Raw genomic sequence first — 17617 nt, forward strand, 5'->3', positions numbered from 1 at the left:
TTTTTCCTATTATTTTCATATGTAGGTTTATTATCTTTTAAAAATTTTAATCATTTTATTCTTTTTAAAATGAGTCTAGAGGCAAGTTAAAAACCTGTGGTCTTTGCATAAAGTAGATACTCTGTGCAATGAGAGAATGGGGAGACCAAGGAAAGCATGAGGACACAATACACTCTAACAGAAAAAGGCGATTTTGAAAAAAACAAGATTTGTCTTTTTAGAATCACAAAATCAATAGTCATTTAAAAAATAACAGATACTGCTACTTCTCTTGGTAACTTCTGCCTTATAAGATATAAAACCATAGATACAGAGCCAATTTGTTCAGGTTCAAAGTGAAATGATTTATTGAGTCTCCACCAATGGCATTGCAGCCATAGTCCTGACCTTCAACTTAAAATCTTACTGAAAGAGAAAATGCAAAGACAATTCAACTGGTGAAAAATTCTGTAAGTCTGGAAAGGACGTCAAAACTATGGAAGAGGCAGAATTTCCTCAGAAATTAAAGAATGAAGAAGTTTAGGTCGGGTGGGGGGGGATAAAGACCTCAGAGAGAACTTTCCCAAACACAGAAGGTTGTAAAAACCAAACAAATGGGAAGATTAAACCTCTCACTGATTTCCTCACTTGATTAAACAAATATGCTGGAGGAGCACAGGATATACAAATGACAACTTATTTTTATATATGACCTTATGTAGCAATTGTTACTCATATATACTGAATTTCAAGTCCATGTCCAAGATATCATGAATAAAATTAATAGAATGTTATCATGAAACTGATACTCTAGTTAATAGAGGCATCTGAATACAAAATAGCACATTCTAAATTGAAGTGAATATGAACACAATGTCCTTAATTTGTTGTACAAGCCTGAGGAATCAATATTTCACACACTATCTGCTTTTAGATAATTGTCTCATTATGCAAGTTATAGGCAGAGGAAATGAGAGGTAAATACATGATTTAGTTACAAGTCATGCTAATTTGATTCAATTCTACTGGTAGTATTGTCATTATCATTTCAATCATGTTTGGTAAGAGATAAAAATTACCACACAGAAAAACAAGGGATTAGACAGGGTGGCTTATTCCTGTAATCCTAGCTACACAAGATGCTGAAATCTGAGGATCATAGTCAAAGCCAGTTCAGGGCAGGAAAGTCTGTGAGACTCTTATCTCCAATTAATCACAGAAAAAGCCAGAAGTAGAGCCATGGCTCCAGTGCTATAGGGCTAACCTTGGGCAAAAAGGAGCTCGGGGAAAGTGCCCAGGCCCAGAGTTTGAGCCACAGGACCGGCAAACAAAACAAAACACAATATTGTGTCAACTGGAGCAAATAATAAACCAACATTAGCAAACAGGACTTCAAGTCATACATCTCAACTCTTCTCTATAACAACAGGTAGGACCTACATGTTCTACTGATTTCTCTAACTGCCTAGTTTATTCCATAATTGTTGAATAAACTGGGGAGAATCTGAAAATGAACTGTAGATTTCAATTTCTAGAAATCAGTATGACAGCCAATACCCTGAAGGATATGGAAAACATAAAAAAGCAAAAGTGTAACTGATTTCAAACACTCAGATGTAGAACCTTGTCTTGAAGCACAATTACTGTGCATTCATTATGACACTTAAAAAAATTCCTTGAATTTATTTTTAAAAAAAGAAAAGGAAGAAAGGAAAAGAAGCAGCAAGATCATATTTGTGAACAAGCTTAACACCTCACTAACTAATGAACTGTGAAATTGTATAAATGATCCTCTGAGTTACTGATTGTTGACCCAGGAGCAAGGCACATTACTGAGTAACTTGTTCCAAGTTAATAAAAATTCCAAAGGACTTATACAGGCTTAAAAAAACCTTAACTTTCATAATTTAGCATTATTATTAGACAGTACTGTTTACTGGCTATAAGGCATCAAGAAACTCTCACATGATTCTTTGGCCTGTAAGCGCCCATATAATCCAGAGAAAGTTTGTTTCCCTCCAAGACTTCTTTTTGGCTTCAACTCGTAGTCTCTCAGAGTACAAAGCAACCAAATGGCATATTAAAAACACCTAACTGTCTTTAGATACTTTCCTCCTTCAAATGTTTCAGCAACTTTTTAGGAGGTGAAGTACTTTCTCGCACTTTGAAGTAAAAGCACACCCTGTGGGTAACCTATGAGGTTCTACTTTTCGACCAATCTCTACATTTCCCCCCTTCTCTTATTTTGGTGGTGCTGGGGTATTGAATCCAAGGTTACGTACGTCCCAGCAAGAGCTCTACCACTGAACTACTTTCTCAACCACTTTCTAACTCTCGAATTTCACCTTATGCAACTCTGTATGCTCACTGTACTCTAGCAACCTCCACGTTGTCTCTTCTTAAGAGAACACACTGGAATATTCCCACCTCAGTGAGTCTTCGTGGTTAGTTATTTCATGAAAAGCAGATTTGTTTGTTTTGTTTTTGCCAGTCCTGGGGCGTGGACTCAGGGCCTGAACACTATCCCTGGCTTCTTTTTGCTCAAGGCTAGCACTCTGCCACTTGAGCCACAGCGCCACTTCTGGCCTTTCTATATATATATGTGGTGTTGAGGAATCAAACCTAGGGCTTCATGTATACGAGGCAAGCAGTCTTGCCACTAGGCCATATTCCCAGCCCTGAAAAGCAGATTTATATCCATCTATACCCCCCTCAAAAGCAGCCTAAAGTTCTGGGCATCAATTTTCACTTATCATGAGGCAATTTACTGGGAATATTCATTGGTCAAATGAATTGTAGCCAGTTTAAAATTTGTACTTGCCATTCACTGAGAGTCAACTGCCAAAATCTGAATAAATTTTATGGCTAGTCTCATTTTCCTAGAGGCCTTCAGTCTATGAAGACATCATGTATAGTCTAAACTCTAAAGAGAGCATTCATTTCTGTTTACATACCTACTTCAACAGAACACAAGCCTGTTGTCTGTTACACAATTCAGAAAACAGCACCTTTTAGCAGAGAGCCAGCTGATTTGTCTGGTCTTGTTGCTTACCTATGAGAAACAGTGCCCTGATTGTAGGCTAGTATTAACTCTTACATATTTATGCTTAAGAAACTGTTTCAGAAAAACAAGGATGATGGCAACACTGATTGTTTCATTCTCTAATTCTGGAGAAATGACAGCTGAAATGAGCCTACATCTATCTCTAGGCTCTTGGAATTAAGGGCAAAGAAACAACAGCACCAACACCACTAAATTTGGTTTGTAAGAATTGGATAGATCTAGCCTACTACTAGTATTTCACATCCTTTGAAAATATACACTTGATGCAATTTGTATTTTTTGGTCATATATAAATTGGCATTTTTAGACATATATAAAGATTTGCAAGAATGATGATTTCTATTATATAGAGAATTCTTGTAAAGACATTTTCTTTTTTTTGCATGTTTTTACTACTTTATTAAGCAACAATCACAGAGACAATCAATGAGGAAATATTATTTTTATGAGAGTGATGAAGCCATAAGGTATTTCCATGTACTATCTTTAGTGGTCCTTTGTTGTTGTTCTGAGATTCAAACAAATATTCAGTCCCTGCTGCTATCATGAATGCAGCAAATTCCCACTTGAAACCTTTGACTATTATACCAATAAAGGAACAGTTGTTTGTAAGGCCACCCATGTGTCTCCAGCTTCTTTGCGGGCCATGGATCCCTTAGGCCTCATACAGCCAGCTTCTTCTGCATAGCTTCTAATGGTATAGTTTAATTTTACTATGGAAGTTCAATTTTACTATGCCCATTTCCATGTCCAGGGCCCATTTCTGCCAGCAATCTGGCAGGAATCTGGCAGCAATCTCTCAGGACATTCAACATTCAACCTTCCAGCCGGAACAGACACATTTTCAAAGGATTGCACAAGACAGAGATTTAACTTAGAGAGATGCTAGTAACTCAGCCTCCAAACCCAATTCCCAAGTAAAGCAGACTTTCGGGCAAGGGAGAGAGCATCTCCTGTGAAGGTCTTACCTTTTCCCGTTGGTCAAGGATGTGTGATACAGTAGCGGTCATACAGAGTAGTATCTGTAAAATCTTTGGTAAGTATGCACTGATCAGATGACTAATGTTCTTCAACACTATTTCTAGACTATTTAAGATGCCATGCTGACGACCCAAAGGAAGAACTTTAGACAAATCCAAATCTTCCACGGCTTGAGTAACTGCAGAATGGCACTCTCCTAGTAACAGAAGGAAAGTTTAATTTGAAAGTATTCATAGCCAGTTGCTGATAGCTCCCACCTATAATCCTAGTTACTCAAGAGGCTGAGGTCCGAGGATCATAGTTTGAAGACAGCCCAGACAGAAAAGTCCCTGTGAGACTCTTATCTCCAATTAATCACTCAAAAAGTGGAAGTGGCACTGTGACTCAAGTAGTAGAATGCTAGCCTTGAACACAAAGAAGCTCAGGGACAGTGTCCAAGTCCTGAGGTCAAGCTCCACAACTGACAAAAAAAAAAAAAAGTATTTATAACTATGGCTTTAATTTCCCTCAATAATATATTTTCTATTGCTATAATGTTTTATAGGCAACAATACACTTGTCATATTAGCTCTTTTTGATTCTTAGTAAATATTCAATGAATTAAGTAAGGTTTTAATAGTCTTTCTTTACAGATGAGAAAACTAAATAAAGGAGGATAAAAAACATCACAGAAATAAGTCTCTCAGCTGAATATCCATTCATTTTTTTCTTTCAAAATACTATTCCTGAGAATCTGAGTTACTGAGAGCTATTCATTCATTCATTCATTCATACAATTATGTAGTATTGGGACTTGAACTCAGGGCCTTATATCCATATACTCTTAACAGCTGAGCCATATCCCTAATCCTTTTGCTATAAGTTTGTTTTTCAGATAGTCTCACACTAACTTTGCTTAGGCTGGCTCTGAACTATGACCCTTCTACCTCCCCTTCAGAGTAGCTAGGATTAACAAAATGTACCACAATGTCTGGCTTGTTTTTGAAACTTTATTCAGGACGTAATCAAACTGCAATCCTCCTGTCTCTGCCATCCTAAGTAGCTGGCATTACTGGTGTGTTCCACTATACCTAGCTGTTACATATTTTACTTATGCTTAGCTTTCGTTGAGCTATGCTCACTCCAGCAGATGCATAAAAATTGCCTTGCTATATATTATAAGCTCCTTAAAGGCTAAGAACCAAATGTTCCATTTCTCTTGTGGTCCTTGGTTAATAAATAAGACAATGTTCCTCATAAACAGTCAACACAATATTGGTTTCAGATTGTTTAAGCTTTACATAAACCACCTGAAATGAGATTATAAACTTAGTGATCCATGCTAAATGGTCCACCTACGATAGACACTACCATTTACATCTACCCTTTTACAATGGGGCTATCAATAGTAAAAACTGGTGCCTTCACAAGCAACCTCCTATCCAAGGAAACTATTCTGAATGAAAGTTTACTTAACAGCTCATCAAATAGCATACAAAACAAACACCACAAAACTACCCAACATATAAATTCTAAATGTGGCTTAGGAAAAGCAATTGTGGAACTGAAACAAGGATTTTAGGGGGCCATCAAAAAAGTCAGGGTCCAAATTCCAACTCTACCACCATCCATTAACATTTTTCCTCATTTATAAAACGGAGACAATCAAGAAAAGACACCTCCTGTGGTTGTTGTAAGAATCAAGCACATTGCTTGCTGACCCTGCATACCAGAGAACAGGGCACGGAGCATCGTCCCTCATTACACTACTTTAGCCACTTCTCAACCATGAGGTTGAGATAGAGATGATAAATACTCATTTTTAAGTTTTCAGTTCACCAAAGTATGTGGACATAGGAGATAACCAACAAATTCTAACTCAATAGATGAATAAGTAAATGGCAACACAGATTAATTTTAGAGCAAGATTTCAATCTCTTAGAAGAAACCATACACAGTTAATATTCAACATTTTTCAAATGGCCTACATGTACAGGAACAACAAAATATACAGTTCCTAATCAAGGGTTTATGACACAAGATTGCTAATAATCCATAGATTCAAATGTGAGATGAAGTAATCTAAAATTTAACATGAACTACATTTCAGCAAAAGACCATCACTGAGGGTAGGAGGAAAAATGTAACACTGAAAGGGCTTCCAATGCTCAGGGATGCATGGGGAATCCAGCCCCAGACATTAAGAATGTACTGCATGGTGTGGAAAGAAGTTGGTAGCTACCATTCTTGAAGTGCTTCACAGGTTCAGACAACAGGTCTAAGAATATCTGGACCTCCTCAGGTTGGGTCCCAGCCAAGAACCGCAGAACAATGGCCATGCGTGTGCCTGAAGCAGATTTCCCCTGTGTTTTACTGCCAGTCTTATTCTTCATTCTTCCATACAAAATTCTGAAAGTCGAAAGAACATTGGTTATACTGTAATTCTAAAAATATAATCTAGCTAGTTGTTAAAATCTATTGCAACTCAACAGGCTTACATAGCTCAATTATGAAACAAGGAAAACTAACAAGAGAAATTAGATATTTAACACATACTTAGAAAAGGAAGGCTAAAAGGAAGCAGGAAGAAGAAAATAGTAAACAATGGCCAGAAAATGTTTCTTTGTGTATGAGAAAAGAAGCAATGAAATTGGCAAGTCAAATGGGAAGTATAATCAAACTAAAAGCAAAAGTACAGAAGTTACAAGGAAGAATAAAACTAAAAGAAAATAAGGAAATCAGAAAGATTTCAATTAGACAGCTGGTCAGAGAGAGCCGCATGCTAACGAGGCAAACAGAACTAAGGAACAAAATACACATGAGTAGATCAACACACTAGGAACCACGGCACTCATACAGTTTTACAGATGAATTTACAAGGAAACCAAATACCAGTCATTGTAGGAAATGCAACAAAGAATAGTTAATGAAATATATTAAAACAAATGACTCACAGTAAAAAAAAAAAGGTCATTTTAGTATATGATTTAACAGTCTAGTAAAATTCAAAATCTATTCCTGATAAAATTCTAAATAAAAGAATCTATTTTTTAACATGATATTTTTAACAAGACTTTCCGACAGTACTAAAATTTTAGATAGTCATTTTTCTCCCTTGTGAAAACCTTTGCTATGCAGTTGAGGCTACTCTGCCTCCTGATACCTGAAATAATATATATGCACAAAGAGTGACAAAACATGATGAGTTTATTTTTTGTTTCTTTTGAGGGAGGATCTTACTATAAAACCCTTGAAATCTTGATCCTTTTTTTGCATCTTCCCATATATTTCTCATACGACCCCTTTACACTATAAAGAGGTCCCCAAAGAACCTTTGGGTATATAAATTTTATCTGTATTAGAAATCAAAGTTGAAAAAGCTTGGAAATACTGGTTTATAAGTTCATTTGGAATACAATGACTGGTGGAATGGCTCAAGTAGTAGAGCACCTGCTTAGCATATGTGAGGCCCTGAGTTCAAATCCCAGCACAGGAAAAAAGGTATACAGCCTTAAAATAACAATTATGAAGTTATTACATATTGACATGACTAATAGTTTAATGAAAAACTCATAGCTAGCTGCAATGGAGAATCCGAAAGTTTTTTTTTTCCTTCAAATTTTTATTATCAAACTGATGTACAGAGAGGTTACAGTTTCATACGTTAGGCAATGGATACATTTCTTGTACTGTTTGTTATCTTGTCCCTCATACCCCCCTCCCCGAAAGTCTTATCAACAATCTTTGTGAACTCTATTACACTGTTAGACTGAAATCTGTCTGGCACTCTCTTCCTCAAACAGATTCTGCACCATGTCAGTTACTTGGAAAGTATTGGTTCACTGTATATAGAACTAACAGATGCTGGGGTTGGGGTGTGTTATGCCTGCCCAGCAAGCACAATTGGCCAAGTCAAGTGGAATCAAGCTAAATCAAGCTAAAAGCAAAACTACATAAGTTAAAAAAAAAAAAAAAAGTGAAGAGCTGGGCACTGGTGGCTCATGCCTGTAATCCTAGCTACTCAGGAGGCTGAGATCTGAGGATCATGGCCCGAAGTTAGCTGAAGCAGGAAAGTCCATGAGACTTTTATCTCCAATCAACTACTCAGAAAAAGCCAGAAGTTGTGTCGTGGCTCAAGTGGTACAGTACTAGCCTTGAGCACAAAGAGGATTAGGGGCAGAGCCTCGGCCCTGAGATCAAGCCTAGGATTGGCAAAACAAACAAACAAACAAGCAAAAAACAAAACAAAAAACAGTAAAGAATAAAACTAAAAGAGTTTAAACCCTAAAACCACCAAAAATACTCCTGAAATATCAAATGCTGACCAGCCAAGAGAAGTTTATAAACATTGTGTTTTTATTATCATTATTCAACTATCTCACCAAAAACCTTGCTTTTTTTTTTTTTTTCTCATGGTAGTGGAGTTTGACCTTGAGTCTTACTCACAAGTTACTAGGAAGCTACCAAGTTTTATAGGAACAGATAAAAGCATTCCCAAATCATATAATTCACTTTAATACCAGAATTTGGTAATTGGACACAGATGCTATAATTTCTTCTCCTTGAAGTGACAAACTCACTTTCATGGTCAAGAAAATTCCTGTGAAACACTCAAGTGTGCAAAGTCAAAAGCACCAGGCCATGAGCTAGCCTTTCACATACAAATGGTGTTCTGTGACAAAAACACCTAGGTCAGCTGTGCTCATTCACACAGGGCCATTCCTTAAAAACAGTGCGTGGCAGAAGAAACCCATGTTAGGTCACCTGGAGCTCTACCTAGTATTGCTTTTCCATCATCAGCACAAATATAAACAGAATGAAAAAGATAATGTATACAAGGCGAGCACTCTTGCCACTAGGCCATATTCCCAGCTGAAAAAGATAATGTTTTAGGGCTGGGAATATGTCCTAGTGGTAGAGGGCTTGCCCTGTATACCACATACACGGAAAAAGCCAGAAGTGGTGCTGTGGCTCAAGTGGTAGAGTGCTAATCTTGAGCAAAAAGAAGCCAGGAACAGTGCTTAGGACCTGAGTTCCAGCCTGTTAGTATTCTACATAAGTGTGGATTAACAGACCTTCTGAAGGTGCCTGAGGGACCTCCCCAAGAATGAGCAGATCTTAAAAATAACTGCTTTTATGTTATCTTAAACCCAATAGCAAGGCAAAAGCTAAACAATACTACTTTGACCACACATAGTCCATTCTTCTAGAAGATTAATAAACAGGGGGGGAAAAAGGCTCAGGAATAACACCCAGGGCCAGTATACACACAAATACATTCCCAAACATTTAATATAAAATTACTTATTTTGTGAAAATCAAAGTAAACAACCAAAACCAGAAAGGCAAAACTGTCAAGCAAGGAGGCTTGTATAGATAAATCACAGCTAATCTACATTATGTATAATCATACTTTAACACATGTTATGATCCAAGAAAAAAAGACCATAAAATATTTCATCTCAAAATATGATTCCAATTATCCCTTTAAAATTCTTTAAGTGCACACATTCAGATGGCTTTTTGTGGCTTATTTTTAACTACTCTGGACTTTATGGGCCACTTGGTTTGTCCTTCCATAAATTTTGTAACTATGGCATTAGTATTGTTAAAATTATGATTTGTAACTGTTTAGACAAAGTTAATATTTTTAAGTGTTTAGAGGAGGCAATTTGTGCTTTATAATTTTATTTTCCACATTTATGTAATATGAAATTATATATTCAAGTATTCATTCAAATATGTCCACATCTTAATGCTCGTTATAAAGGATATCAATCAAAGTTAAGAGATCAGAACAGTGTAAGGATCCACCATAAAGGTCTCCACCATAAAGGGAATGGAAACTCAATGAATCTAAAAGACCTGCCCCACAGAGAGCAGGCACTAAGCAGTCCTAAGCTCCATAGCAAACAAAGATCTATTATATTTACACCAGCTTTCCAATTCCCATTATGGCAGAACTTCTTTCTTTCATCATTATATGCAATCTTTGCATTATTTATAGATTATCTTTATGTTACATTATTTCTACTTGTATTATTAGTATTGTTAAAATAATATGGTTAAGACCTCCCTTCATGTTAGGAACAAAATATTCTAAATTACAATTTGATTTCCCAAAAAACCCTATTAAAGACAAAAAAAGCAATGAAAAGAAAACACCAAATGAAATAGTACACTGCAACTGCTGAAAATGTGTTTGTGATTAACTTTTGTAAAAAACAAAACAAAGCAAAAAATAGTTTTTAAACAGTTTAAATACATACCTCATCAGAATAGGAAATAAATCGGCTCGATGAGCTGTTTTCACCACAGAATTATCTTCTGAAATGCTAAAATGAACTATCTCTTCTTTAAAGCTTCTATCTTCAAGCAGCCTTTGTAAGTTCTCCCTTTAAAATAGAATCAGAACAAACCAGCGCTCAGTTTCTGTAGTACTTTTTTTTTCTGTAGTACTTTTTAAAAAGGCAAGAGTAATATATACAAAGAATAGGTACAACTAAAATAACATTAAATAGTTCACATGTAGCTAAAAGCCATAAAGAACCCTCAAAAATACTATCAAATTTCCAAAGGTAAAATAAATGAGAGGGGAATGAATTTAGTCTATAATTTAGCTGTTTATAAGAACTTGAAGAAGCTTCTTTAGTTCTTAGTACTTATGTGATTCCCTAAGTAATAAGAAATGATGTAACATTCACAACCTTTTTTTTTACTTCATTTCAACTGAGAAAAACTATTAACAAATACACATCCAGTTTTAATTTTGTACCTGTAAGGAGCACTATGATTACCTTAGAAGAAAAATTTTCAGACCTTCAATATATTATTTTAGAGGGACTTCTATGTAACAAGAAGGAACTTGAGGTGTAGATCAATTGGCAGACAGCTTGCAAACTGAAAACCCTAGGTTCAATTCCTTCTCAGGTACGTACACACGTACACACGTACACACACACACACACACACACACACACGTACACATACACACACACACACACTGACAACAAAACAAAACCCAAACCAAAATAACCCCTCAAAAGGAAACAAAACATTTCTTTAGCTTTGGGTAACTTACCTGTAAGGGAGGATATGAGGATGTCTATATGTCAATATGCAATCCAGGGCTATTTTTTGTACTGTTTGATCTTGGTGTAGTAATAGCTAGAATGACAGTTTATAGAATCAATTAATAAAACCATGGGATAGAAATGTACTTAGGTTAATTTGAATTAAGCTCCCTAAAAATGTAAGTTTCTACACAGGGGTTAGAGCTGACTGCTGACACAGACTAGCATGGAATTAGTAAAAAGTATGAACAGAACTATCTGCCAAAAAATGGAAATGAGCGGGATATGATGGCCCAGGCCTGTTGTTTACATAGTAAGACCTCTGGCTTTTCTTTCTTTCTTTTCTCCTTTCTTTCTTTCCCTTTTTATTTTTAGAAAAGTTGAAATTTTGGTTTCAATTCTCCATATGAATTTAGATTTAAACTATCATGTGCTGGTCACATGATAAGAAAAACTTCTTCTATACAAATTATACAATGGCAGGAAAAAGCACTTGAACTCAGGGGCTTCTCTGATTCATAAATTCAGATCTTTCTTTCTTATGACAAATGACTTTTAAGCTCTAGCTTCATAAACTAATCATGGCCTATCTGAGTGGGAAGAACATAAGTAAATTCTGGTGAAATGATTAAGTTTCATCTAAAACACATCTAATAAGTAAAATGAGATCCGGTTCTTGCTCTGCTGACAGTACATTTTTCTGCGATCTTTCCTGGAATTCACTGTGATTACTTCAAACTTGAGACAACTATGTGCTTTCACTCCACTAACAGATCCTGAAATCCTAACTTTCCATGAAAGCTAAACTAAGTAAAAGGAAAAGGAGGCTACTTGTCTTTCATACAACTCCTATTCTCTCCCAAAAGCTAGTACTCTATAATGCAATTCACGTTTTACTAGTCTCATTTTCAATGCAGCTGGTCAACATTCAGTCATCCAAAAATGCCTTAAAAATCAACTAAACTAGTACAACTTAAAATGGTTTCTTAAGTTGGATGCCAGGAGCTCACGCATGTAATCCTAGCTACTCAGGAGGCTGGGATCTCAGGATCGTGGTTCAAAGCCAGCCCAGGCAGGAAAGTCCCTGAGACTCTTTATCTACAATTAACCACCAGAAAACCAGAAGCAGAGCTGTTGCTCAAATGTTACACTGCTAGCCTTGAGTGAAAGAGCTCAGGGACAATGTCCAAGCCCTAAGTTCAAGGCCCATAACCAACAAAAACAATTAAAAAAGCTTTCTTTTTTTTTTTTTTTCAAATTTTTATTATCAAACTGATGTACAGAGAGGTTACAGTTTCATACGTTAGGCAAAAAAAAGCTTTCTTAATGTAACAGAAAATGACAGTGTCTATAAACTTAAAGATTAGTATTTAAAATGTAGACATGGGCCTTATTAAGAATTAACTGCTAAAAATCTGAAAGTTACTCTGCTTAGGAAAAGGATAAAGAAAAGTCTAGAAAAACTATTAAACCAAAAAACTGATATACTTACTTGAAGATATAACTCATATAATTTGGATTCCAGGTATAAGGACCGTGGGTTTGAAAATTTAGAGAAAACTTGCAAATGAGCAATTAATTGTCTAAACAAAACAAAATGAGTATTACAAAATTAAAGACTAGAGATTATTTTATCAGAATGTTATTACCCACAATTTTACCCTCTCAGACAGGAACTTCAAACACTGCCAATAGATAAATTATAAAAAAGATTTTATTCTCCTTCCTTCCCTTCATCCCTCCCTCCTTTCCATCCTTCCTTTCTTTCATGTAACATAGATACTTATGTTAGGAAAAAGTGTTTCAAGCTGAGGCAACAATGGCTCTTATTTCCCATGAAGGAGAAAAAACAGCCATGTTCTGTGGTTGAAAGTTAAACACAAAGACAGGAGTGCCCACAGCAAATGACATCACCCACTGAAACAGTCAAAGAAGATTGTCTGTATCAACTTGCCCAACTTCCCAGTTCACAGACTCTGGCAGAAGTTAAAAATACTTTGAGAAAACTCTCTTCTCTCTGTGTATCATTTGCAAGCTATATTAGAATCTTAAGAAACAAATCAGAATAGGGCTGGGGATATGGCCTAGTGGCAAGAGTGCCTGCCTCGGATACACGAGGCCCTAGGGTCGATTCCCCAGCACCACATATATAGAAAATGGCCAGAAGTGGCGCTGTGACTCAAGTGGCAGAGTGCTAGCCTTGAGCAAAAAGAAGCCAGGGACAGTGCTCAGGCCCTGAGTCCAAGGCCCAGGACTGTCAAAAAAAAAAAAGAAAAAAGAAAAAAATCAGAATAAACAAGTCTAAGATTTCAAGAAGTTTTATTTGGGGCTGGGAATATGCCTAGTGGTAAAGTGCTCGCCTCATATACACGAAGCCCTGGATTTGATTCCTCAGCACCACATATATAGAAAAAGCCAGAAGTGGTGCTGTGGCTCATGTGGTAGAGTGCTAGCCTTGAGCAAAAAGAAGCCAGGGACAGTGGTCAGGCCATGAGTTCAAGACCCAGGACTGGCAAAAAAAAAAAAAAAAAAAAGTTTTATTTGCTATCTGAATGTAAGTGAGGAGAAATGGGGAGAGGTGGGAAAAAAACTGCACTTATGGTCCAGGGGAAAGCTATTTAATGTGCAAGGGTCTCCGTCTCTGTATTTCTATTTTATTTTATTTTGTCAGTCCTGGGGCTTGAACTCAGGGCCTGGGCACTGTCCCTGAGCTCCTTTTCTTTTGCACAAGGCTAACACTCTACCACTTCAGCCACAGTGCCACCTCTGAATTTTTTTATGTGGTACTGAGGAATCCAGGGCTTTATGCATCCTAGGCAAGTACTCTATCACTAAGCTACATTCCCAGCCCTCAAAAAATAACTTCTAAAGGGCTATTTTATGAAGCATTATAAATTTGAGCTAAGAATACACTGAGGTGGCACTAAGAATGCAATTATCGGGGCTGGGGATATGGCCTAGTGGCAAGAGAGCTTGCCTCGTATACATGAGGCCCTGGGTTTGATTCCCCAGCACCACATATACAGAAAATGGCCAGAAGTGGCACTGTGGCTCAAGTGGCAGAGTGCTAGCCTTGAGCAAAAGGAAGCCAGGGACAGTGCTCAGGCCCTGAGTCCAAGGCCCAGGACTGGCCAAAAAAAAAAAAAAAGAATGCAATTATCAATTTATTCATGTTTGCAATGATGGTATCTGATAAGACTCTAGAAGAAAGACTAAGATATCGTCATAATTCTTAAAGAATTTATTACATGGAAGAGCTATTAAAAAAAAATCAATGTCTATGGCAATGAGTGGTTCCATGATAGAAGTATGAACATCTATTATGTCAAATCAAGTAAGAGAACCATCACTTTAGGGCTGGGAATGTGGCTTAGCAGAATGCTTACCTAGCATGCATGAAGCCCTGGGTTCAATTCCTCAGCGCCACATAAACATAAAAAGCCGGAAGTGGCGCTGTGGCTCCAGTGGTAGAATGCTAGCCTTGAGCAAAAAGAAGGCAGGGACAGTGCTCAGGCCTTGAGTTCAAGCCCCAGGACTGGCAAAAAAAAAAAAAAAAAAAGAATTGAGAACTATCACTTTACAAAGAACATGTGCAAAGGTCTAGGGGCGAGAAAGCCAGAGGCATGACTGGATAAATGCCTTATTCATTGTTTCAACAAACACCTACATAGTACTATTCTGTTTTCTAGGTATTATGCTGATGAAAATCCCCAGAAAAATACATAGGAGAAAATAGCAACCTTTGTTTTTAAGGTAGCAGGGGACAGAATGTTCAGAGCTGTGAGAGGCAGAGAACTAGTCACAAGTAGCTTGGCCATGACCTTTCCAGGCCGGGGCTTTGGACACTATTTCCATCAGTCAGTAAGTGTGTCCTCCTCTGTTAAAGACCAGCAAACTCATTTCCCTTGCACAAAGGCTTCCTTGCACCTCTGTGGTAGAAACAAGTAGTTCATTACATGTACTTGTCAATAAAATATTGCACCAGGCTTTTGACTCTGACCCTACTTTGCAGACAGAGTGCACAACTAATTACTGAAGCAAAAGGCATTCAGTACAGTTGCAGACTGGATGAATCAATAGTTGTTTTATGTTGAAATACTCAACAAATGACATTTAAGTATCTTTTTAAAATAAGAGAGTATATTACCCATCTAGTGGACCTCTGAGACCTGAATGGAGGCAATCTTCAAGTTAGGTGGAACAGCTTCTAAAAGCATAATCACTTCTTTTTTCTTTTTTTTTTTTTTTAGGTCTTGAATAATATAGTTAAATGAGTAACCAAGAGAATGAGAAGGTGCAAAAGCATGAGAAAAAAGTAACCAGTAGGAAATAAGTCCCAGGTAAAGTGCTGACATGCTTATTTGTAAAAGAAGGGCTATTCCATTACGTGTTCCCCTGGTAATGACCCAATGCTGTGAAAGAAGACAGCAAAGGTCAGACAGTATGCAGCACCATGAGCTCCCATACAGCCTTTCAATGGGGCTAAGATAAAAAGGAGCTACCGCAAAGGTTCTTCCAATTCTAACTTTCTGTAGCTAAACAACAAGACAGAGGCAGAGACGTAGTTACAGGCAACTGGGCCAACACCTTTCCAAGCCCCGAGCTTTTTAGACCATTTCTTTCAGTTGGTAAGTAAGTCCTTTCCTGTTCAAGACTGACCAACTCTCATCTTTAGCATCACATATTTCCTTTTCCTTTTACAAAGGCCTCCTGGGTCTTTGTGTAGAAATAAGTATTTTTATTTATTTATTTATTTATTTAGCCAGTCCTGGGGCTTGGCCTCATGGCCTGACCACTGTCCCTGGCTTCTTTTTGCTCAATGCTAACACTACTTCTTGAGCCACAGCACTACTTCTGGCTTTTTCTGTCTATGTGGTGCAGAGGAATCGAACCTAGGGCTTTGTGCATGCATGGGAAGCACTTTTACCACTAAGCCACATTCCCAACCCCATTCTTTTTTTTGGGCAGGGAGGGGCGGCAATCCTGGGGCTTGAGCTCAGAGCCTGGGCACTGTCCCTGGCTTCAGGGCTAGCACTCTATTCCCTGAGACGCAGCACCACTTCTAGCCTTTTCTGTTTATGTGGTGCTGAGGAATCGAACCCAGGTCTTCATGCATGTCAGGCAAGCACTCTACCACTAGGTCACATTCCCAGCCTCACAAATAATTCTCTAGTGGGCTTCCATAACTACTTTAAAAATACTTCACATATAAAAACTTACACCAAGGCTTTGAATGAAAGTCCTATATTGCAGATGCTGTGCACAATGTACTATTGAAGCCAGCCCTTAGCAAAAGGCACTCAAAACAATGGAGTAAACAACTGTTCCCTAACACCCCAGGCCCAGTGTGTGAGAACTGGTCCAAGAGGCCCTGGGCTGAAAAAGGAGGCAGACAGACCTAGGATTGAAGAAGGCAAGTTAATAGGGAGTTACTGACTGAGACATGGCCCAAGTGGAGCCCAATAAACTGACCTGGGCAAATCCTGGATCTGCTGTCTCTTTCTTAAGTGTCACGTCTACCTTAGGGCCAGTTCTTATGTCCTGGGGCCAGATTGTACCAGAATAGCAAGCTCAGAACATTTGACAGCTTTGGGTTGTTAAAGAAAATCCCAGGCAGATGCAGTACTTATGTAAATAAATGTAAACAGTTCACCTTGTGTAAGGCTACTTCCCATTGAAGCCAAGAGATCTCCTCTTACTCCTACAACTATGGACCTGTGATCAGTTGGCAATGGCGAACTCACTTTGCTGCAGCTCTTCTTGTCTTTTTCTTCTGTGAGGGTTCTTCTGGAGACCCTTCCTCCTCCTCCAAATCCTCATCATTCCCCACAGTAGGTTCCTCTTCAGTTTCTTCTGCTGTCCTCCCTCTGCCTTTTCTCCGAAGATCCTGGGTTGGAGCAACTTGCAGATCTGCGGGGTAATACTCGTTGCTATAGAAAGAAGAGAGGGACAGGACAAGGACACAGGTGAGGAGTGCATGCTAAGCAGAAAGATCCTAAGTCTACTTGTGAGAGAGGCGTCCACGGCACATAGAATCACACACAGACACCTTCACCAAACTCCTTACACTAGTATTCTCTTTACATGGACAAGTCAATTACTGACTGCAGAAGATAGTTCATTCCAATGGTACATTGTTGAAGATCTGAAGTTTAAATTTCGGTCTGAACTAAATCTAGCTCCTTGTCTCTAGCACCACAACTGGATAGAGGTGAATTCTTTTATACTATTAAAAAATTAGGACCAGGGGCTGGGAATATGGCCTAGTGGCAAGAGTGCTTGCCTCCTACACATGAAGCTCTCAGTTCAATTCCCCAGCACCACATATATGGAAAACGGCCAGAAGGGGCGCTGTGGCTCAGGTGGCAGAGTGCTAGCCTTGAGCGGGAAGAAGCCAGGGACAGTGCTCAGGCCCTGAGTCCAAGGCCCAGGACTGGCCAAAAAAATAAAAAATAAAAAAAAATTAGGACCATGCCATCCTATTTTCCAGAGACATTCTACTCTTGAAAGTGTCCTTTCAAAAACAGTACTGTCCTAACTT

At 38.0% G+C, this 17617-nt stretch overlaps 1 protein-coding gene across 1 annotated transcript in view; it reads right to left on the bottom strand.

Moving 5' to 3' along the window:
- The window catches only part of Utp20 (UTP20 small subunit processome component), a 95458-nt gene that overhangs the window by 44005 nt on the left and 33836 nt on the right, over window positions 1-17617 (bottom strand). Inside the window, exons 22-27 of the mRNA XM_048357365.1 lie at window positions 16821-17006; window positions 12569-12659; window positions 11085-11170; window positions 10273-10398; window positions 6246-6412; window positions 4012-4220 (exon numbers count right to left, since the gene is read on the bottom strand). Coding sequence (XP_048213322.1) covers window positions 4012-4220; window positions 6246-6412; window positions 10273-10398; window positions 11085-11170; window positions 12569-12659; window positions 16821-17006 — 865 coding nt within the window. The remainder of the gene's footprint in view (window positions 1-4011; window positions 4221-6245; window positions 6413-10272; window positions 10399-11084; window positions 11171-12568; window positions 12660-16820; window positions 17007-17617) is intronic.

Source organism: Perognathus longimembris, chromosome 1, assembly GCF_023159225.1.
Source record: "Perognathus longimembris pacificus isolate PPM17 chromosome 1, ASM2315922v1, whole genome shotgun sequence".
NCBI classification, from domain to species: Eukaryota; Metazoa; Chordata; class Mammalia; order Rodentia; family Heteromyidae; genus Perognathus; species Perognathus longimembris.